The 18607-nt window shown below is 45.1% G+C and overlaps 1 protein-coding gene across 3 annotated transcripts in view; it reads left to right on the plus strand.

Moving 5' to 3' along the window:
• The first annotated feature begins 221 nt into the window (after positions 1-221).
• Positions 222-18607, plus strand: part of KCNQ4 (potassium voltage-gated channel subfamily Q member 4) — a 103507-nt gene continuing 85121 nt past the window's right edge. For all 3 annotated transcript variants that reach the window (XM_082233366.1, XM_082233367.1, XM_082233368.1), the window contains exon 1: positions 222-1102. In XM_082233366.1, the coding sequence (XP_082089492.1) occupies positions 804-1102 (299 nt within the window). In that variant the 5' untranslated portion in view covers positions 222-803. The remainder of the gene's footprint in view (positions 1103-18607) is intronic.

An 18607-nucleotide genomic window follows, 5' to 3' on the forward strand; every position in this document is an offset into this window, starting at 1 on the left:
AGTCCCGAACAGGAAGCCGCGCTCCTTTGCGTCCGTCTCCCTTTGAGCCTCCCGCCTGGCGGAGGAAACGCGCCCCCGGCTCTGGGCTGGCGAGGCAGGGCGGGGCGGGGCTGAGTGGCGGGCGTCGTGCTTCTTGAGCGCCGCCGCGCCGTCGGAAAGGCGAGCCGCCGAGGGGCGGAGAGAGGCCGAAGGAGGCGGGTGAAGAGGGTGCCATGTGAGTCGGAGAAGCAAAAAGCAGGTGGGAAAGCCAGCAGGATGGAGAGGGGCCGAGGCAAGAGGAGGAGAAAGAGCCCGCCGCGGCGGCTGCTCCTGTTTCCAGCCGGCTGCGCTTTTGACGCTGTCCAGCTCTCCAAAGCGAAGCGCCATGTAAAACGGCAACTCTTCTAAACTTGGGCGTAGGCGGAGAAGTAATTGGGTGAGCTAGGCAAGGGGGAGAGTCCCAGTTCCTCCGGACTTCTTCTCTCTCTCTCTCTCTGCGCCCCCTTCTTTTCTGGATAGGCCGAAGAAGCTGCGGGGACGACGCGGCCGAGGCTAACAGCGCACCTCACTTTCCGAAGAGGGTCCGGCACGTGCGCCCTGGGCGCCTCCAGCCCTTGAGACCCGGGCGCGGCGCTGGGCGAAGTGTGACCGGGCGAGGAGCGAGCAGAGCGAGGGCGCGGAGTTCCCTAACCTGGCGCGGGCGTCGAAGTGTCGCGGCAGAGCCCCTCTCGGTCCCCTTCCTCGGGCCATGATGCCGGGCTGACCGGCTTCGGGGCTGGTGCCTCTCCATGCGGTGACGGTGTCCTCTCCATCTTGCCAGCGCTATGGCCGGGGCGTCTGGCGGGGACCGTGCCATGTTGTCTCCGGCCACCATCCCCGGCGGCGGCGTGGAAGCCCAGCGGGTGGAGTTCGTGGCCCTTACAGCCGTGCAGACGGAGAAAAACGACGTCCCTGCTGCCGGCAGCCCCAGGCGCCTGGGGCTCCTCGGGACGCCGCTGCCGGTTCCCCCGGGGGGCTCCGGAGCCCGATCCGCCTCCAACAAGCGCTACCGGCGACTCCAGAACTGTCTCTACAATGTGCTGGAAAGACCCCGAGGTTGGGCGTTTATCTATCACGCCTTCATGTGAGTACTGGACCCCCCAGACCCTTCCCGGCCAACCTGAAACTTTCCCCTAAGGGTCTTTGCATATGAAAGGTGCCTCTTTGCATGGGGTTCCGTCATCCAGGGGTGCCAACTTGAATAAAATATTGTGGGGGCCCAGGTAAGCCCCACACCACATAATCGATCACGACTCAGTGCACACACATCATTTGAATGGGAATGCCCATCAACTCTGTGGGGGCCCAGCCCTCTCAAATATGTTATTGTGGGGGCTGAAGCCCCCATGGTCCCTTGGAGTTGGCTCCTTTGCCATGCAAACTCTTTAACACCTTGGTTCTCCCTGTCCCATCTTTTAACAGGCCCAGAACTAAAGACCATGTTCCTTTCTGTTTGTGTCTTTCCTCCTCCCCTTGCAGTATTAAGATGTATTCCAGCTATTCTTACCACTTCCCACAGTTTTATGCTTAGGGAGGAAACATGGGGTGAGGGGCGAGAGGATTCCCCAAAGAAGAGGTGTTCTGGTGGAGCTTGCTTTCTAGTAAACACAGGTGAGAGCTTGGCCCGAATGGATCAGAAAGTTCAAGAGGGCCAACATTGTCTCACGCTGACCAAGGTTTGCTGCCCTGAGCTGCTTAGTAAATAGCTTGTTTACAGCACTGGGCAGGTGTGCAGGCTCATGCAAAACATATTGAGGGCACTGTTGCAAGGGATGCTCAGCAGGCCAGTGTTGCTCCACTTGTGAACGTGGCCCTGAAAGTCAACAGAGGGCTGAGCCTGCCGCTATTCCCAGTCTGCATAAGTCTTGCGTTCTTTAAATTGCACGTCTGTAAAATGCAAAGCCAGATTTAAATGGCACTTGGGCAAAGCAACTTTTGACATGACATTTGGGAAGTGCAAGTTTCACCTGACCAGTCCTTGATTACACAGCCTACCCTCTGCATCCTATTTTCTTAAGGGCCCAGCCCCTCCTTCCTACAAAGGACTGCTGGAATAGGAGGGCAAAGCTGCTTCTCTGTCACCAAATCCAGATCACGACCATATTCCCCTTCAGAAATCCATTTCCTCCTTGACTTCTTGCCTGCTTGACTAGAAGCAAGCTTTCTTAGGCATCTATGCAGTCCCAGCCTATCTGGGAACCGCTTTGTACCTGCAGGTTCCTATTTGGTTTTCTCTATTCTTCAGTGCAGACTCCAGGATTTGCTGTGGGGGCAGGGACTCTGCTAGAAAAGGCAGGACATGCAAACTATTGTTTCCCTAAGGAATTATCTGCTGCTTCTTGGATATTTTGTGCAAAGTGGGAAGGGCAGCACTGTTGGTCCAGCGACCCCCTGTTGGTCTTGGGCAAATGCCCAACTTTACCACCCTCTTGCTCTTGCTGACTGGCTGCTGAACTGAAAAAAGTTGCACAATGTCGCAGTTACAATGTTAGACTTGGAGTTGAGAGACCTGGGTTTCAATTCCTGTTTAGCCAAAGAAACTTGCAAAGTGGTGCAGGCAGAGCCAGTCCCCAGTGTTCAAGCTAGGCTAACTCTTTGGGCATCTCTCTCTCTCTCTCTCTCTCTGTGTGTGTGTGTGTGTGCAAAGGAGCCAGCCTTCCCTCCAATGAATCCTAACCTGCAGTTTCCTGGCTTTCATACTTTAAAAAGAGGAAATAGCATAGAATCTTATAATTAATAGTGAAGTTGTAAGGGACCACATCTGGAGCATTTTTAGAACCTGAGATATGAAGCAAAATGTTCAGGCACGCTTCCTCTCATATTGAGTTTTTGAGAAACTAGCCTGCTCTCCCCATGCCACCTTTATCAGTTTTTAAAAAACTTTTTGTAAAGTGCTTGCCCACCTTACTGCTATGCTCATGCATGCCACATCTATATCTTTGGAGGAAGGGATGGGATGGGTGTGTGAGAGAGTTCCTATATGGCCAATGGCCCATTCCCATATGCAGAACCTTGCTTCTGCTGCTTTCCCCCCTTTTCTTTTGCAATTTGGTGTGATAAAAGAGCCCTGTGTAACTCTGAAGCCTGCACGTTCTTTTGCTGATCGAAGTTTGAGCCATGATAAAGTATTGTGGTGCTTGTTTTGCTGCTCTCTTTCTTTGGCCAACACAGAGATCAATAACTTGAGCTAATGCAGATAGACAGGCAGTTCCTCAGGTCCCCCCTTGCCACCCACAAGATTTAGGGCGCAGTTTAAAAATCAGTTTGAAAAATATATTTCATGATGAAGCCATTATTTTGCTCTTAACTTCTGGTGGCAGCTTAAGCAAATGGCAGGTCTTCGCTTACTTCATATCACTGAAGCTATAGCCTCCAATTTGGCTAGGCATTGCTCCCTGTATTCAGTAACTAGTGGTAACTGTTTGCAATTAAGCATAAATTTACCCAAGCTGTATTCCTAGTCTGATTAATAAGTGGTAAAAGGGTTAGTGCTGCTCCTTCTGTGCACGCTGCAGATTGAACAAAGAGGCTTTTTTGTTTGTGTTTTTTGCCTTGGTGATTGTGGATATGAAGCCAAGCAGATACCTCACCTGGAAGGGGAGTGATTGGCTGTGATTTGATGACCACTTACTTTTGGATAAAACCCTGGCTAAAGCCATAGCATAGGATTACAGTGGTATCTCGGGTTACAGACGCTTCAGGTTACAGACTCCACTAACCCAGAAATAGTACCTCTGGTTAAGAACTTTGCTTTAGGATGAGAACAGAAATTGCGCTGCAGCGGCGCGGCAGCAGCAGGAGGCCCCATTAGCTAAAGTGGTATCTTGGGTTAAGAACAGTTTCAGGTTAAGAACAGAGCTCCGGAACGAATTAAGTTCTTAACCCAAGGTCCCACTGTACTCTTCCCATTCCCTCTTTCATGTAAGTAATCAGTTTCCAGGTGAGAGGTTGGGACTGGCTGAATCTAAAATTGAGGTGCAACTCTTGACTGTGCCCCTGTTGTTCAGACATTGAGGGCACCATATATCCAGTACTTTTCAGAGCAGCACAGCAAAACAGATCAGGAGCTTGCAGTTCAAATTTTTCAGCAGTGGAAGCAGCTGAGGAAGAGACAAGGGTAGAAGGAATGGATTTTGAGCAAAAGCAGTTTCCTTTTTGGAAGGAGTACTGGATTTAAAAGTGTTCTTTAATTCTGCTTCTTTTATATGGAATGACAAATTAGAGGCATTATCTGGAAGACTTGGCACCAGGGGTTTCCGTTGCCTGAGCCGACTGAGGGAAGGGAGGGCCAGATCTCTTAAGTGATGGCACCAAACTTTGGAGGCAACAAGGCACTTAGATTTTCCCTTTCTTGTGCATCTCAGGCTGTGCAGCCACAACATTGTGCCAGCAGCCAGAACCAGTTCCTGGGCTGCCAGGGGTGCATTGGTGTGATGTTTTTGAATGGTATGGAAAGTCAGTGGAAAGTCCACTCCTCCCAAAGGAAAGTTAACCTTATTGATGCTGAGAGAACCCTGTGGTGACAGAACAGCATTTCAGGCTCTTTGAACAGAGCAATTCCTGCAGGTCTCCCTGTTTTTCACTACCACCTGTTTAATCTTACCCAGGACATGTTCCTCCCAGCTTCTGAGCTCAGAAATGCGATCTTCCTCTGCCTCAGGACCCATTTTTCCACAAGAGGTTGGAACACGGGAAGTTGTAAGATGGCAGTAGATAACTCTGCACATGAGTAACAACAGATGTCTATGATGATGCTTCCATGCCCCGGAGCCTTTGATCTCTGAAAAGTTTATATTGGCCATACTAGCTAAGGGGATCCTCCTTGCCTAGGGTGCCATTTAGTTGTGGGGCTAACAGGTAAAGGGGCCCGTTTTGTGTTCTTCCAGCTTGTTAACCCTGAAAGGTACCTGGCTAGTGGCTGTTGGCAACTTCTGTCTGTAGAAGAAGGATGAGGAACCTTTATCCCTCCAGTTGTTGCTGGTCTACAACTCCCTTCACCTCTGACCATTGGTCATGCTGGTTGATTCTGATGGGAGTTCTTACCTTATTTATTTCAACCATTTGTATATTAGTTAAACATAGTTGTCTGGGCACCACAGTTCAAGAAGGACACTGACAAACTGGAACGTGTCCAGAGGAGGGCAACCAAAATGGTCAAAGGCCTGGAAACGATGCCTTATGAGGAACGGCTAAGGGAGCTGGGCATGTTTAGCTGGAGAAGAGGAGGTTAAGGGGTGATATGATAGCCAGGTTCAAATATATAAAAGGATGTCATATAGAGGAGGGAGAAAGGTTGTTTTCTGCTGCTCCAGAGAAGCGGACATGGAGCAATGGATCCAAACTACAAGAAAGAAGATTCCACCTAAACATTAGGAAGAACTTCCTGACAGTAAGAGCTGTTTGACAGTGGAATTTGCTGCCAAGGAGTGTGGTGGAGTCTCCTACTTTGGAGGTCTTTAAGCAGAGGCTTGACAACCATATGTCAGGAGTGCTCTGATGGTGTTTCCTGCTTGGCAGGGGGTTGGACTCGATGGCCCTTGTGGTCTATTCCAACTCTATGATTCTGTCTCTAAATAATGAGTCCAGTGACACCTGAAGGACCACTGCTAGAGAGGCTTCTCCAGATCTCCCTACCCTAGGCTGGCTCCTGCAAGGTCCTTCAGGAAGATGTAAGGCAGAGTTGCAACAGGAAAGCCGAATATGAGGTCCAAAGGATATTCCTTCCATCATGGCGAAAAGGATCTTGGTTTCAATAGGCATACAATAGGCAACTGGGCTTCAGCCTCCTGTCCCAGCTCCCCTTCTGCTGATTCACCCCAAAATACTTCCCTTTTTTGCAGAATCTGATCCCCACTACGGACGTGATAAGCTCCTTTATCCTGACTCAGACCATTTGTCCATCTAGCTCAGTATTGCCTGCACTGATTGGCAGTGGCTCTCCAGGATATTCAGACAGCCTTTATTTCTCTTGGTCCTACCTAGAGATGCTGGGGAATGAACATGCAAGGGCAGGTGTTGCACTTTCTCTGGGCCTCTGTCTTGCCCTACCTGGCTGCTCCTTGTGACATTATTTATCTCTCCATCTATTAGACCTCGATCTCTTCTCAGTTGTGTCTACCTCCTTCCCAAACACTGCAAGGAGCAAAGCTAGCATAGCTGTAAAGTGGAACAGAATCTCTTCTTGATTGGTGTGTGAGACCATCAGACTGTCTTGGCAATCCTGCCCTCCAACACCCTGGGCATTTGCCTCCCTGTTCACCTTTTTAAAGGAGCAGTCCTTTATTCCCCCCCTTAATTTTGACAATACAATTATTTGCTTCTCCACTGATCATATTACCGTCTGAGTAGGGATTCAGTTTGGGCTGTTCCTCTTATCTGCCTTTGTCTCCAAACGGGAACTAGATAGGTAACTATTCTATATTTCTTTTCACTGAGTCAGGCAGGGTGGAAGATGTTAGTTTTGTGTGCCCTGGAGGACACAAGCACCTGTTCTCTGCACTGGAAACTTTGGCTGAGGCTTTTTGTTTCTTTGGGAAGGTGTGTTTTGTATAGACAATCATGATACAATAGCTATGGCCTGATGCCTAGGCATTTTAAATTGGTTTTAGCTTTAGGCTATTAAAAGAAGAAGAACTGTGACATGCTTTGATACTGTAGCTATACTTTCATTGTTAAAGAATTTTATTTTTTAAATTTCTTGTTTTGAGCTGCATGAGAACTTTCATAGAATCATAAAATCATAGAGTTGCAAGGGATCCTGAGGGTAATCTAGACCTGCAATGCAGGAATGTCAACAAACGCATCCATGACAGACGTCTGCTTGAAAACCTCCAAGGAAGGAGCATCCACATCGTCCTGAGGGAGACTGTTTCACTGTTGAACAGCCCTTACCATCAGAAATTTATTCTTGATGTTTCGTCAGAATCTCCTTTCTTTAAAAGAAAGTGGGATTTGGTCAAAAAAGGTGGAATTTAAATATTTCAAACAATATAAACATAAAAAGCCCTGTGAGACCGGTCAGTCCTGTTGATGTGTGCTTTAATCTGTTTTCAGTTTATCATTTCTTTCAATGTTTTAAGTAGTTGTTTTCGCTGATAATTCTGTTGTTTTATTCATTTTGTAAACCAATTGGAGGTTTTTGCTATCAAGCGGTGTATTAATTCTATGAAATGAATCATTATTGTCACTTTTAAAGGTTAATTCTCACCCCTACCTTGTTCTGCTGCTTAGCAGCACAAACTATTCTGCTGATACTCTTTTTAATTTTTGAAATTGTTTTTAATGTTGTCTTTTAAATTGTTGTAAATCACTCTGAAACTTTAGGGTGAAGGATGGGTAATATAACAAGAACAACACATTATTTTTCATCTAAGATAGAAAAACTTTTTTCTTTTTCTTTTTGTGAATTTCATACATACTGGCTTTTCCAGTCTCTTCCCTTCCACTCCCAAGTTCAAGGGAGAGAGGGTGTGCTTTCCTGCTTTGAATTTGAAAAGTTGTTTGAATGTTTAAATAAGCTGGTTTAACAGGCTCATAGGCTTTCCAGGATTGGAAAGGACCCAGAGCCAAAACCATTCATTTGCGGGTCTCTTTTCCTGTGCGTAAAAGTCTCTTGGCATTACAAACTGTTTAAAAAACCCCGGCTGTAAGCATCCAACTAAAGAGGCAATTGGTGAAAAATCTACTTAGTACTTGAGGAAATGTTATTTATGTTAAAGCCGGCAATGGACTTTTGGAGAGAGGCTGCTTAGTTTAATTACACTGGAGGAAACAAAGATTAAAATCTTAATCTCTTTCTTGCTGCCCGACAAGGCTGTCTTGAGTGAAGACTTCATTTGACTGCATATGTTGTTCAGTTTGACTTTGTGCAGGTTTGGTCTGAGCTCTCTTCCGTGAGACTTGCCGGGGGGTAAGCACACTTAGGACTGCGGCCTTAAAGGTTCCTTTGGCCAGGATCTAGAGGGCAATGGGGACTCAGTTGAATTACACAGCAACTTGAGAAGCAAGTGGAAATATATTTCTGTAACAGATTGCCCCTCTGCTTTCAGACTTACGATAAACACTCAGGCTAATAAATGCCAGAGAGAAGCTACTGTTTGCTCTCCTGCTGTGGTGCCCAGAATAGTAGAAGAATATTTTGCAAAATAATAATTGCATATTAAAGATGATCCTGTTATTTGCAGTTATTTATTATAAAAAGTATATAATAATTTTTATTGGTTTTTACACATATTTTCCAGCATATCATTCTTTTAAACATCATTTCAAAATCTTTGGCTGTCACCACCTAAGACTTCCTTTAACCTCAACTGATGGTTTTCTAAAATCTTTTCTAATTATGCATTTTGTTATAGTTATTGCTATAAATTCAAATCTTAATACCTATTCTTTTCACAATAATTTATATATTACTCCTTACAAAACTTCTTTTGACCCTACAAGCGATGTCAATTGATTACAGTTGCTTTCCAAATATATCGAAAACTTCTTCCATTCCTTTAGGAAAGTCTGGTCCTGCTGGTTCGAATTTTCCTGGTTAATCTCGCCATCTCACAGATATTTATTAAACTGGGACGTGGGTGGCTCTGTGGTCTAAACCACTGAGCCTCTCGGACTTTCCAATCGGAAGGTCAGCGGTTTGAATCCGCGCAATGGGGAGAGCTCCCATTGCTCTGTCCCAGCTCCTGTCTACCTAGCAATTTGAAAGCACACCAGTGCAAGTAGATAAATAGGTACCACTGTGGTGGGAAGATAAACGGTGTTTCAGTGCACTCTGATTTCCGTCACAGTGTCCTGTTGTGCCAGAAGCGGTTTAGTCATGCTGGCCACATGACTCAGAAAGCTGCCTGTGGACAAACACCAGCTCCCTCGGCCTGAAAGCGAGATGAGCGCCGCAACCCCATAGTCCCCATTTATTTAATTAATTTAGCTTCTGCCTTTTTCTCAGTCAGGATGCAAGGCAGCCCAGAGCATAAATGAAAACAAATACAGCTAAATCCACACAATCAATATAAATATGGTTAAAAATTAACAATACTGTTAATTTTGTACTGTTAAAAGCAGTACAAAACACTTTAAAGCATTTAAAAGCAAAAACTAAGAAAAGAAAAAAATCCTTCTTGACAGTGTATATAGATGGTCGTTTTGCAATTGTACCCAAAGAACTGGATGTTGCAAGAGTGGGATTCTCTGGTAGTCTCTATAATGGTAGTCATGAGAATGCAGATGACTTGGTTCTAAAACTTCCCTGGATCATGTCCTTTACTGTCTGTTTCATCCCAGAGCCTTGGAGGCAGGGAATAGCAGAATGAAATTCAGATGAAGGTCCCACTCACGTTGCTCCACCTCATCGACCCATTTCTGTGGTCAAAGCACACACATTACCTGTGTTTTATTCAACTGTGATGTGCTGGTTCCCAGTATGGATTTGGCAATGGCAGGGTATGATTTTAAAAGCAAGTTCCTAGTCCACATGGTGAGAGAGAGAGAGATGGTCATATTTGTTGTATCTGCTTGCCTTTGGAACTTAAAGGACTATATGTACATCAGACTGTCGTGCATTTCACTAAACTTTGGGTTTCCTTGGTGTTAGAAATTTGGGGCTACAGCTTGTGAATGCCTGTGGAAGAGTGGTGGAAGAGCATAACGGGGAAGAGTCTGAGGTGCACACTGAAAAATTCCTAGTTCTAGGACTTACAATATGCAGTTAAAAAGTTACTCAAAGAACCCATGGAGGGGAGGAAGGAATTCTTGAGATTCGAAAGAATGTTGTGCATTTTTTTAAACTATGGATGAATATGAATGTGAACGAATTTCTTAAACCAAATAAAAATTATTTATAAAAAAAGAATGAAAAAGGCCTAGTTCAAATTTCACCACTGCTGTAAACTCAGAAGGGGCACTTAAGCAAGCTACTTTCTTAGTTTCAGTTGTCCCATCTGCAGTATGGAGATAATCTGTCTGATTTGCAGCAGGATGTAAAGCATTTTGATCATTTAGATTGCAATCCCATTAAACTCAGTGGGGTGGACTTCCGAGGAGACATGTATAAAAGGGTTGTGCTTTATAAATGCTTATTATTGCATTGTCCCAGCTGTATAGCAGCTTCAATTTGATTCCAGGCATAATGCAAGATGAAGACATATCTATAAATCCATCTTTCATTTGGCAACGGGTTGCCGTAAATTGCTTTGGGCCATAGCTCAGCGGTACAGCATCTGCCTTGCATACAAGAGGCCCCAGGGACCAGAGTCAGTCCCTGGCACCTCCAGGTAGGGCTGAGAGATGTTCCTGCCTGACACCCTGGAGAGCTGCTGCCAGTCAGTGCAGACAACACTGAGCTAGATGGACCAATGTACTTACGATATGGCAGCTCCCTATGTTTTCTCTTCCTTCAGAACAAGGCTTTGTATTTGCTCTTGTTTCTTTGGAATTCTCTTGCTCGTTCTGAATTGCCTGGGTGCTGCTTTCCGTATTTGGCTCCTATCTCTCCCTACATCTGAAAGCTCAAGGTAGCTAGCAATATTTTTCTTTTCTTTTTTAATTGAGATGGAAATATATCAGCTAGCCCCACAACGTGGAGAATAAGAACCCCACCCCTAAGCAGAAAAAATGGAATATTTATATCTTTTTAAGGTTGGCTTTGAAACCTGCAGGTTTATTTATTTTGATTTGTAAAAATATTTCTATGCCAGTATTCATAAAAATATATATCAGAGTGTTTTACAAACAGTGTGTGTGTGCGCGCACATGCATGCTGTGGTTAACCCCTGGAAGTTGCTTCTGCAAGATGTGGCAATGGCCAAACAGTTTCAAAAGCAGGGCAGACAATTCACAGAGGGAGGGTTTTAGGAACAACAATGATCTAAGAGGAACCTCCAGGTTCAGGGGCAGTCTACCTCTGAATGTAGGTTTCTGGGGAACAGGCAGTATTGCAGGGAGGGGTGCTATTATTTTCACATCCTGCTTGTGAATTCCTGGAGATGTACTGTTGTCTAGCCTAGCGTATGGAACAGAATGCTGGACTTAACTAGAGTTGTACTCAAATGTCCTCTCAACATTCTCTATTTGTAAGTCACATTTTTCCCAGCAGCCTCCAGTCGGTGTGGTACCCTATTAGCAGTTGTAGCCACATAGCCATATTTCCCCCTCTAAGGAATATTATTTGCCGCTGCTTTTGTGTTGACAGTCTGGTCACTATTTTGAATTCTCCACAATCCCTAATGGGGTGGGGGCATGAGTGGTAACCATCATCAAAAAAATGGTGCAGAACTGCAAGGTGGGAATTGCCATGTGGTCTTCTTTGAGGCAGGGGAGTGTGTGAGAAAAATATGAGACATTTTCTCGGAAAAGTATTTTGAGAAATTTCAGCTTAGCTCTTGACTATATGTACCTTTGGTTTGATTCAGCAAGCTACTCTTATAGTCTTTGACTTATAAAAACATGATATATATATATATATATTTAAAAATCAGCATTATCAGGAAACTTGAGTTGTCATAAGTGACCCTCTTTATAAATAAATGGGAGCTAATTGCATGAGGTGGAAGTTCCTGGTACAAATAAGACAGCTTTCGGCTGGCTGTTGTTTATAGCTTTGTCTCCGACATCTGGGTGTGTTAATACTGGCCTACTTTGCAGAATTGTTGTAGAGATAATTAAGATGATGCATGGGTAATGCTTATGAATTGCATTTTGAAATGTGCTGAATAAAAGCTAAGCATTTGTTAAAAGCAGGTTTGCCCTCTCTCCCTTTACCAACGCGTGCCACGTAAAACACACATCTGAATTTGTTAATTTCATTAACAAACTCACGCTCAGCAACAGCAGAAAAGACAGTACAATTCATCAAATGTGGGCCTTGGAAGGGAGAGCCTCACGAGTCCGTGCACCGGGGAGTCTCGGAATGAAGAGTGATTGGGTTAGCGGCAAGCGGCGGAGGACCGCCTTGCCTCTAATTGTTTTGTAAAGCCCACAAAAGCATTAATGATCTATGAGTTAATAGCACTGGGTGGCGATGTTTCTTGGGTTCAGCACAAAGGGTAATTATGCAAAACAAAAGGAGGAGTGGCAGGCCTTGTAACTTTGCATCGACTCCCGTGCTGGGCGCAAAGAGACAGCGTTAATTCTGGAGGGTTCAGAGGTGGGGCTGCCTTGTGATATCGAATATGACTTCCCCTCTTTTCCACCTAATTAGATAGCTCATCTTCTTTGAGCGTGAGGGTTGCAGCAGGGTTTCGAGAAAGCAGGAAAGCTATAAATCAAAGAGCAGGTGTTACGATTCCCCTGTGCTGGGGATCTTGCTCCCTCCCCTCCCCCCAGTCTCTCTTAACTGGGTTATTTTAACAGGATGGATAGATAGAGAAAAATATCAATGTGCAAAAGGAGAAAAGTGGTGTGCCTGATGATTATTACTGATCTTTTCCTATTAGCCATGCACCAAACCCCACTTTTGAAGCCTGGTGTAATGTTCAGATTCATAAGAGGCATAGTTTTCATTTTAACCCTATTCATCAGGTCTCTAGCCCTCGTGGTGTGTGTTGTAGATTTGGTTCTTCTCTGCCCCCTGAACCAGTTTCTGCACCAGTTTCTACAGCTGCTATGGACCCCATTGCATGCTGTGTAGTGAAGAAAAGTCCACATGGAACTTGGTGCTGATGCAGAATTTGGGCTTTTGACAATCTTGGCTTTTCATTGTAATCTTCCAGGTTTCTAGCCCTCATCATATATTTCGGTGTGCATTATTGCCTGCCTACTCACCTGCTGGTCTCTACAACTGACAGAGCTTCTGCAACTGAGTTCCTGTGCCAGCTGCCAAGCCAGAAATATGGGGGAGCTGTTAAGTAAAGAATCAGTCTTAGTTGGTAGCAGCAACTGTTCTGTACTCAGCTTCTTCTGTCAGTCCATTGATCCCTTTAGATCAGTATTGTCTACACCACTGGTCTTCACCTGGTGGGTTGGGACTCACTAGTGTGGGTCATGGCCTGATCCAAGGTGGGTCGCAGCAAGAGCTCTACCACCATGCAAACATATAGTAAAAGGTTAAGAAACAGATCCCCAAAATGCCACTTAGTAGAGTTGTGTTTGTTTCGCTATGATGTCCTTGCTGTCGTATTACAAAATGCTTTCTTTCTCAGTCCCCCAAAAAGAGATAGATGTGAGAGATTGCATTGTTTGTAAGTTCCAAGGGTTCAGTAGTTGTTTAGTTGTTTGTTTGCAAATATTGTGCTAGAAAATGAGAAATCCCAGCAAGGGATTTAGCAGGGTGGGAGGGATGGCAGTGAACTTCCAAAGCACAGCAGAAAATTCAGCCCAGTGCAGAATGTTTCCTTAACTCCTTGAATGTCATGGAGAGAAGCTCTCAACGGAGAGTTGTCTTCTTATCCAGATCTGTTGTTTGGAGTAGGAGTCTCCATTGCTACTGAACTGGTACCCTGGCAGTTTGTGGAAGTTAGAAGCTCAGGCCTTTGGGCTCCATCCCTGGTTGCTGGGAAGTGGCTGGGGTCATGCGGGAGGGGGGTGCTGAGTTCCACAGGTACATCACATTGGGCTGAGCAGGCATGACTTGTTGCAAACTGGGAGTGGTACAATGATTGACAGAATTCCAAACAAATATATATTGAAATCTGATAAATTGTACCGTGCTGTCCAGAATCATGTAAAAGGGCCCTATACTGAGTGAAAGCTTTCTTATTCTGTGTTCTCTTAATTTAATGTATGATGTCAGTCTTTCCATTTCAGCCACATGCCATACCTTGTTTAACCATTCAGTTATGGGTGATGCGTTTGTTATTTCTCGCTTTAGAAGGCACTAAAATCTTAGCTGCTAGCAAAAGATTGGCAACGTGAGTTTGTGGGCTCATTAACGCCAAATAAATCTATGGAAACTGTTCCCATGTTCAATAAGAGGTCATATCTGAGGGATGTATTATTTGCTAGAGCAGTCAAGTCCAACATTTTCCTGTTGCCTAGAATGAACACACAGGGGAATGTGGCTCCAGACAGGGAAGACTTCCTGTCATACCTGCTCTGGAGCCTCCTCCCCTTGTGTGTAACCAGGTGGATGGGCGTGACCCTAGCTGACCATGTAAAAGGGCTAGCCCCGCAGCCATCTTCCCTTCTTCTTCTTTGGGCTTCCTCTTTTGGATCTTCACTTCTGGATCTCTACTGCTCCTGGCTCTTAGCCAGCACATGGCACATCCTTGCAGAGGATGAAAGCAACAAGTAGGTTAAAAAAAAAAGGTAAAAGGGTAAAGGACCCCTGTACGGTTAAGTCCAGTCAAAGGCGACTGTGGGGTTGTAGCACTTATCTCACTTTCAGGCTGAGGGAGCCGGCATTTGTCCACAGACAGCTTTCCGGGTCATGCGGCCAGCATGACTAAACCACTTCTGGCACAACGGAACACCGTGACGGAAACCAGAGCGCACGGAAACTCCATTTACCTTCCCGCCACAGCAGTACCTATTTATCTACTTGCACTGGTGTGCTTTTGAACTGCTAGGTTGGCAGGAGCTGGGGCAGAGCAACAGGAGCTCACCCCATCATTGGAATTTGAACTGCCAACCTTCCGATCGGCAAGCCCAAGAGGCTCAGTGGTTTAGACCACAGTGCAGCAAGCAGAAAGTCTGAGACCTAGCTCTGACTTCTTTTCTCTACAAATGTAACTTGTAACCACAAGATAAAGCCTGCCTTCAGATTACAGCTGTGAACTGAATGATAGCAAAATTTTATTGTTATTTTTCAAGAAGACTGTGTTGTGTTATTCTTATTTTAAGAGGGAAATAAAAGGGGAAATTTACCTGGAACAATCCAGATGGGACAAGGCAGACTGGATTGCTTAATTAAAAGACTCCAGCTTAGGGGTGGGCAACCCAAAGGCTATGGGTTGGATGCGGCCCAATCATCTTCTCAATCTGGCCCATGGACAGTCCAGGAATCAGCATGTTTTTACATGAGTAGAATGTGTCCTTTTATTTAAAATGTATCTCTGGGTTATTTGTGGGGCCTGCCCGGTGTTTTTACATGAGTAGAATATGCGCTTTTATTTAAAATGCATCTCTGGGTTATTTGTGGGGCATAGGAATTGGTCCTTTTTTTTCTTCAAAAAGGTCTTTTTAAAGGAATTTTCAATACTGATTTCAACTGCTTCTCTTCCGCCCTTGACAAAGGATCGAGGCCTTCCGTGTCTAGTAGGTACTACCAGGGGCATCCTTCAACCACTTGGGGTCTACCCACCACATGGTCTGAGGGACAGTGGACCGACCGGCCCATGGCTGAAAAAGGTTGCTGACCCCTGCTCTAGCAAGTCATCAACTGCTTCACTATAAGCTGCAAGGGAATGTTCTCTGCTGTTTGCTCACTAGCAGGAGTGAGGAGGGATAATATCAAAACAATATATCCTCTCCTACCTTCCTAAACATTCCCACAATATCCTGTAAAATCCGTCCCCACCCCACAACTGCTTCACCATATATATTCAAAATCAGCATCTTTAACTTGTCTTTAAATTGCTTCTGGGTTATTTTTTAAGAATAAAATAAATAAATGATGAAGCAGATAAGGTAAAACCTATTGTATGTTGCAGGTTGGGGCAAATCAGTGCTGTTTTTAGGCCAAATCAATTGTATTTTGCTTTTTAGTAAAATATGTGTCATAATCAGAAATGAGCTGCACTTAGTACAGCGAAGATTGTACTGTATATCTTTTAGTATTTAATATTAAAATGCACTTTAAAATAGTGCTTTCTTAAGTTCAGATTGCTTAATAGATGTTATCTCCACAATCAACTTAGCCGTAGTGATGTGAGAACACAGGTTCTCTTATGGATTAGTAACTGATTAAATACGTAATAGAAAGTGAAAAGGAGGAATAAATGGGCAGCTCTGATGAAGGTGCTGGAACAACAACTCCCTTGTGAGGAATGACTTCAACATCTGGGGCTCTTTTATTTTGGTGGGGAAGGTGAGTAAGTGGGGGTCAGGACTGAGTTTTATAGAAGCATACACCGTGTAGGAAAGTAGACAGAGCTTTGCCATCTCTCTCATAATTTTAGGTCATTGCAGCAGACTCAGTACAGACACAAAAGGCAGCATTTCTTCACACAATGCATCATCTGTGGGGTTCACTACCAGAAGACTTAAACGGCTTTAAATGAGGATTAGACAAATCCATGATGAATAGGACTATCATGGCTATGTACATTACCTCCAGCAGGGAAAGACAGCTATTACCCTCTTATTCTGCTGAAGAACATAAGACGGTTCTGGCTGCTGGATCAGACCATAGGACATGTAGTCCTGCATCCTGTTCCCACAGTGGCCAGCCTATGGGGAACCCACAAGTAGGACCTGAGGGCAACAGCACTGCCCCTACTTGATTGCAATTTACTTCCTAAAAGCCACCCTTAACAATTCCTTATAGTATAAATATCACATTGCATTGGTTTTTCTGCCTTCCCAAATGAAGATGGGGACACATAGCTATCATGGTTAGTAGCCCCCAATACCTTCCCTGAATTTGTCCAGTCCTCTTTTTTTAAAGGCTGACTTTGTGCTTGTGGGCTTCCTAAAAGCATGTGGCCTGCTGCTGTGTGGCATCAGTCTGCTGGACTAGTAGATGGACCTTTGGTCTGATCAGCAGAGCCATCCTTAGGGGCCTGACCATTAAAACAATGATCCAAGGTAGGTCAGAATGGGCTGTTCTCCCAAAGGGTCTTGGACCTTTGCAGTCATAACTGGAGATGTCGGGGGTTGAACCTGGCACCTTCGGCATGCAGAGCAGATGCTCTACCACTGAGCTACACACCCACCCCTACCAGGCTTGTTTTTTTCTGGCTTAGCTTGGACTCTCAGCCTCATATAACCATTGCAATGAATGCAGCAGAATTTGGACCACTTGCTTTGAAAATCCCCTTCCAGCAAAAATGCTTTCAGTGGGGAAAGTGTTGTTGCCAGCCAGTCCTCACTCACAGCCTTCCCTTAATTGCGGCACTTTTTCTCGAGGTGCTGACGACTTCCTCACTGGTAAGATCGTGTTCCTCTCTAACCAGCTCCTTGGGTGATCAGCAGTTAAACACTGGGGACCTGTAGTATCCGCTTTTTTTGAGTGCGTCACTAACAAGCAGGAAGGTGGCATTCATGCCCTGCTACAGAAGCTCTGTTCTCCTTTCCAGGGTGGCAACCTTTCTAAAAATACCATTGCCATTTGGGAATCAATAACACCAGCCGACGCCTCCTGTTACTGCTGTTCTCCTTGATCTTGGAGGAGACGCAACGGGGTACCCTCCCTGTAGACCTCTGTGCATGGGAGTTAATGTGGATTAAAGAGTATGATATTTCTTACTAGTGATACTTAAGGAGAAGGGTTGAAAATGCCTCCACTGAGTTATTAGGGAAGCTTTTGGGCACCTGCAGATGTGAACCGGGATGAAGCGAGTGTGTTTCAGCATACCTACCCCAAAGGCATAGGGCTCCTTTTCTTGAGCATTAATGATGATTTGTGCTCATGATGGAATCAGGGCAGTCTCATTCTCCATACTGTTTGTGCCTGCAAAGGTGAACACGTACAGCTTGGATTCCAGTTCCCTGTAACTTCCTGCTGAAATCTGGTAACTTTTTGTAATGCAAATGTTTGGAGTTCCCCACCACCACTACCACCATTCTGCTTTTGTCATGCTATAGTTTTCCTCCAGATGCAAATGATGTGGTGACATTGGGGGAGCATCACAAAACAACTGACAAATTGGAATGATGTGGGAATGATCCAGTTTATATCCACCACTAATGAACTATTATTGCATCGAGGACGCATTACACAGCACACGCACACACAGAGCACCAGTCTGGAGGGGGCTCATAAACTTGAGTGCTTTTGTGGCAAATGGTGCTAGGATGCTCTACAGCAGGGATTGCCCAGGTGGGGCTCTCCAGCTGCTATGTAGTGCAGCTCCCATTAGCTCCAGCCAGCATGACCTCGGAATGTTCAGGCTGATGGAACATGGCCAGGAAGGCTGGGCCAATGGGGATTATAGTCCAAGACATCTAGAGAGCACCAGGCTAGCGATGGCTGTTTGAACAAAATGGGTTATTTCCCCACCCCACACTCTTTTGCGCCACAAATGACAAACAGACAGGGTACTTAATCTTTTGTGGAATTTTATTTTATAAATAAAATAAAATATTGTGGCTCAAATTGGATTTGGCAACAATGCTTTAAGGCAGGGGTGAGCAATTTGTGGTTCTATAGACCAGACATAGGCAAATTCTGGCCCTCCAGATGTTTGGGGACTACAATTCCCATCATCCCTGACCACTGGTCCTGTTAGCTAGGGGAGTTGTAGTCCCAAACATCTGGAGGGCCAGAATTTGCCTATGCCTGCTATAGACCACTGGTTCCAAACCCTTTTTTAACATATAGACCACTTGAAAATTACTGATTGTTTTTGCCTGTCATAGTAAATGTGCTTCCACCAGAATTTTAATTCAAATATGATAAAATGCAGTATAAGAAATAAGAGAAGCAATAAAAATACCCCCCCCCCCCCGCAATGATCCTCAGGGTCCATATGGGGATTAAACTTGCAATCTTGGC

Source organism: Podarcis vaucheri (assembly GCF_965113315.1).
Source record: "Podarcis vaucheri genome assembly, chromosome: 7".
NCBI lineage: Eukaryota > Metazoa > Chordata > Lepidosauria > Squamata > Lacertidae > Podarcis > Podarcis vaucheri.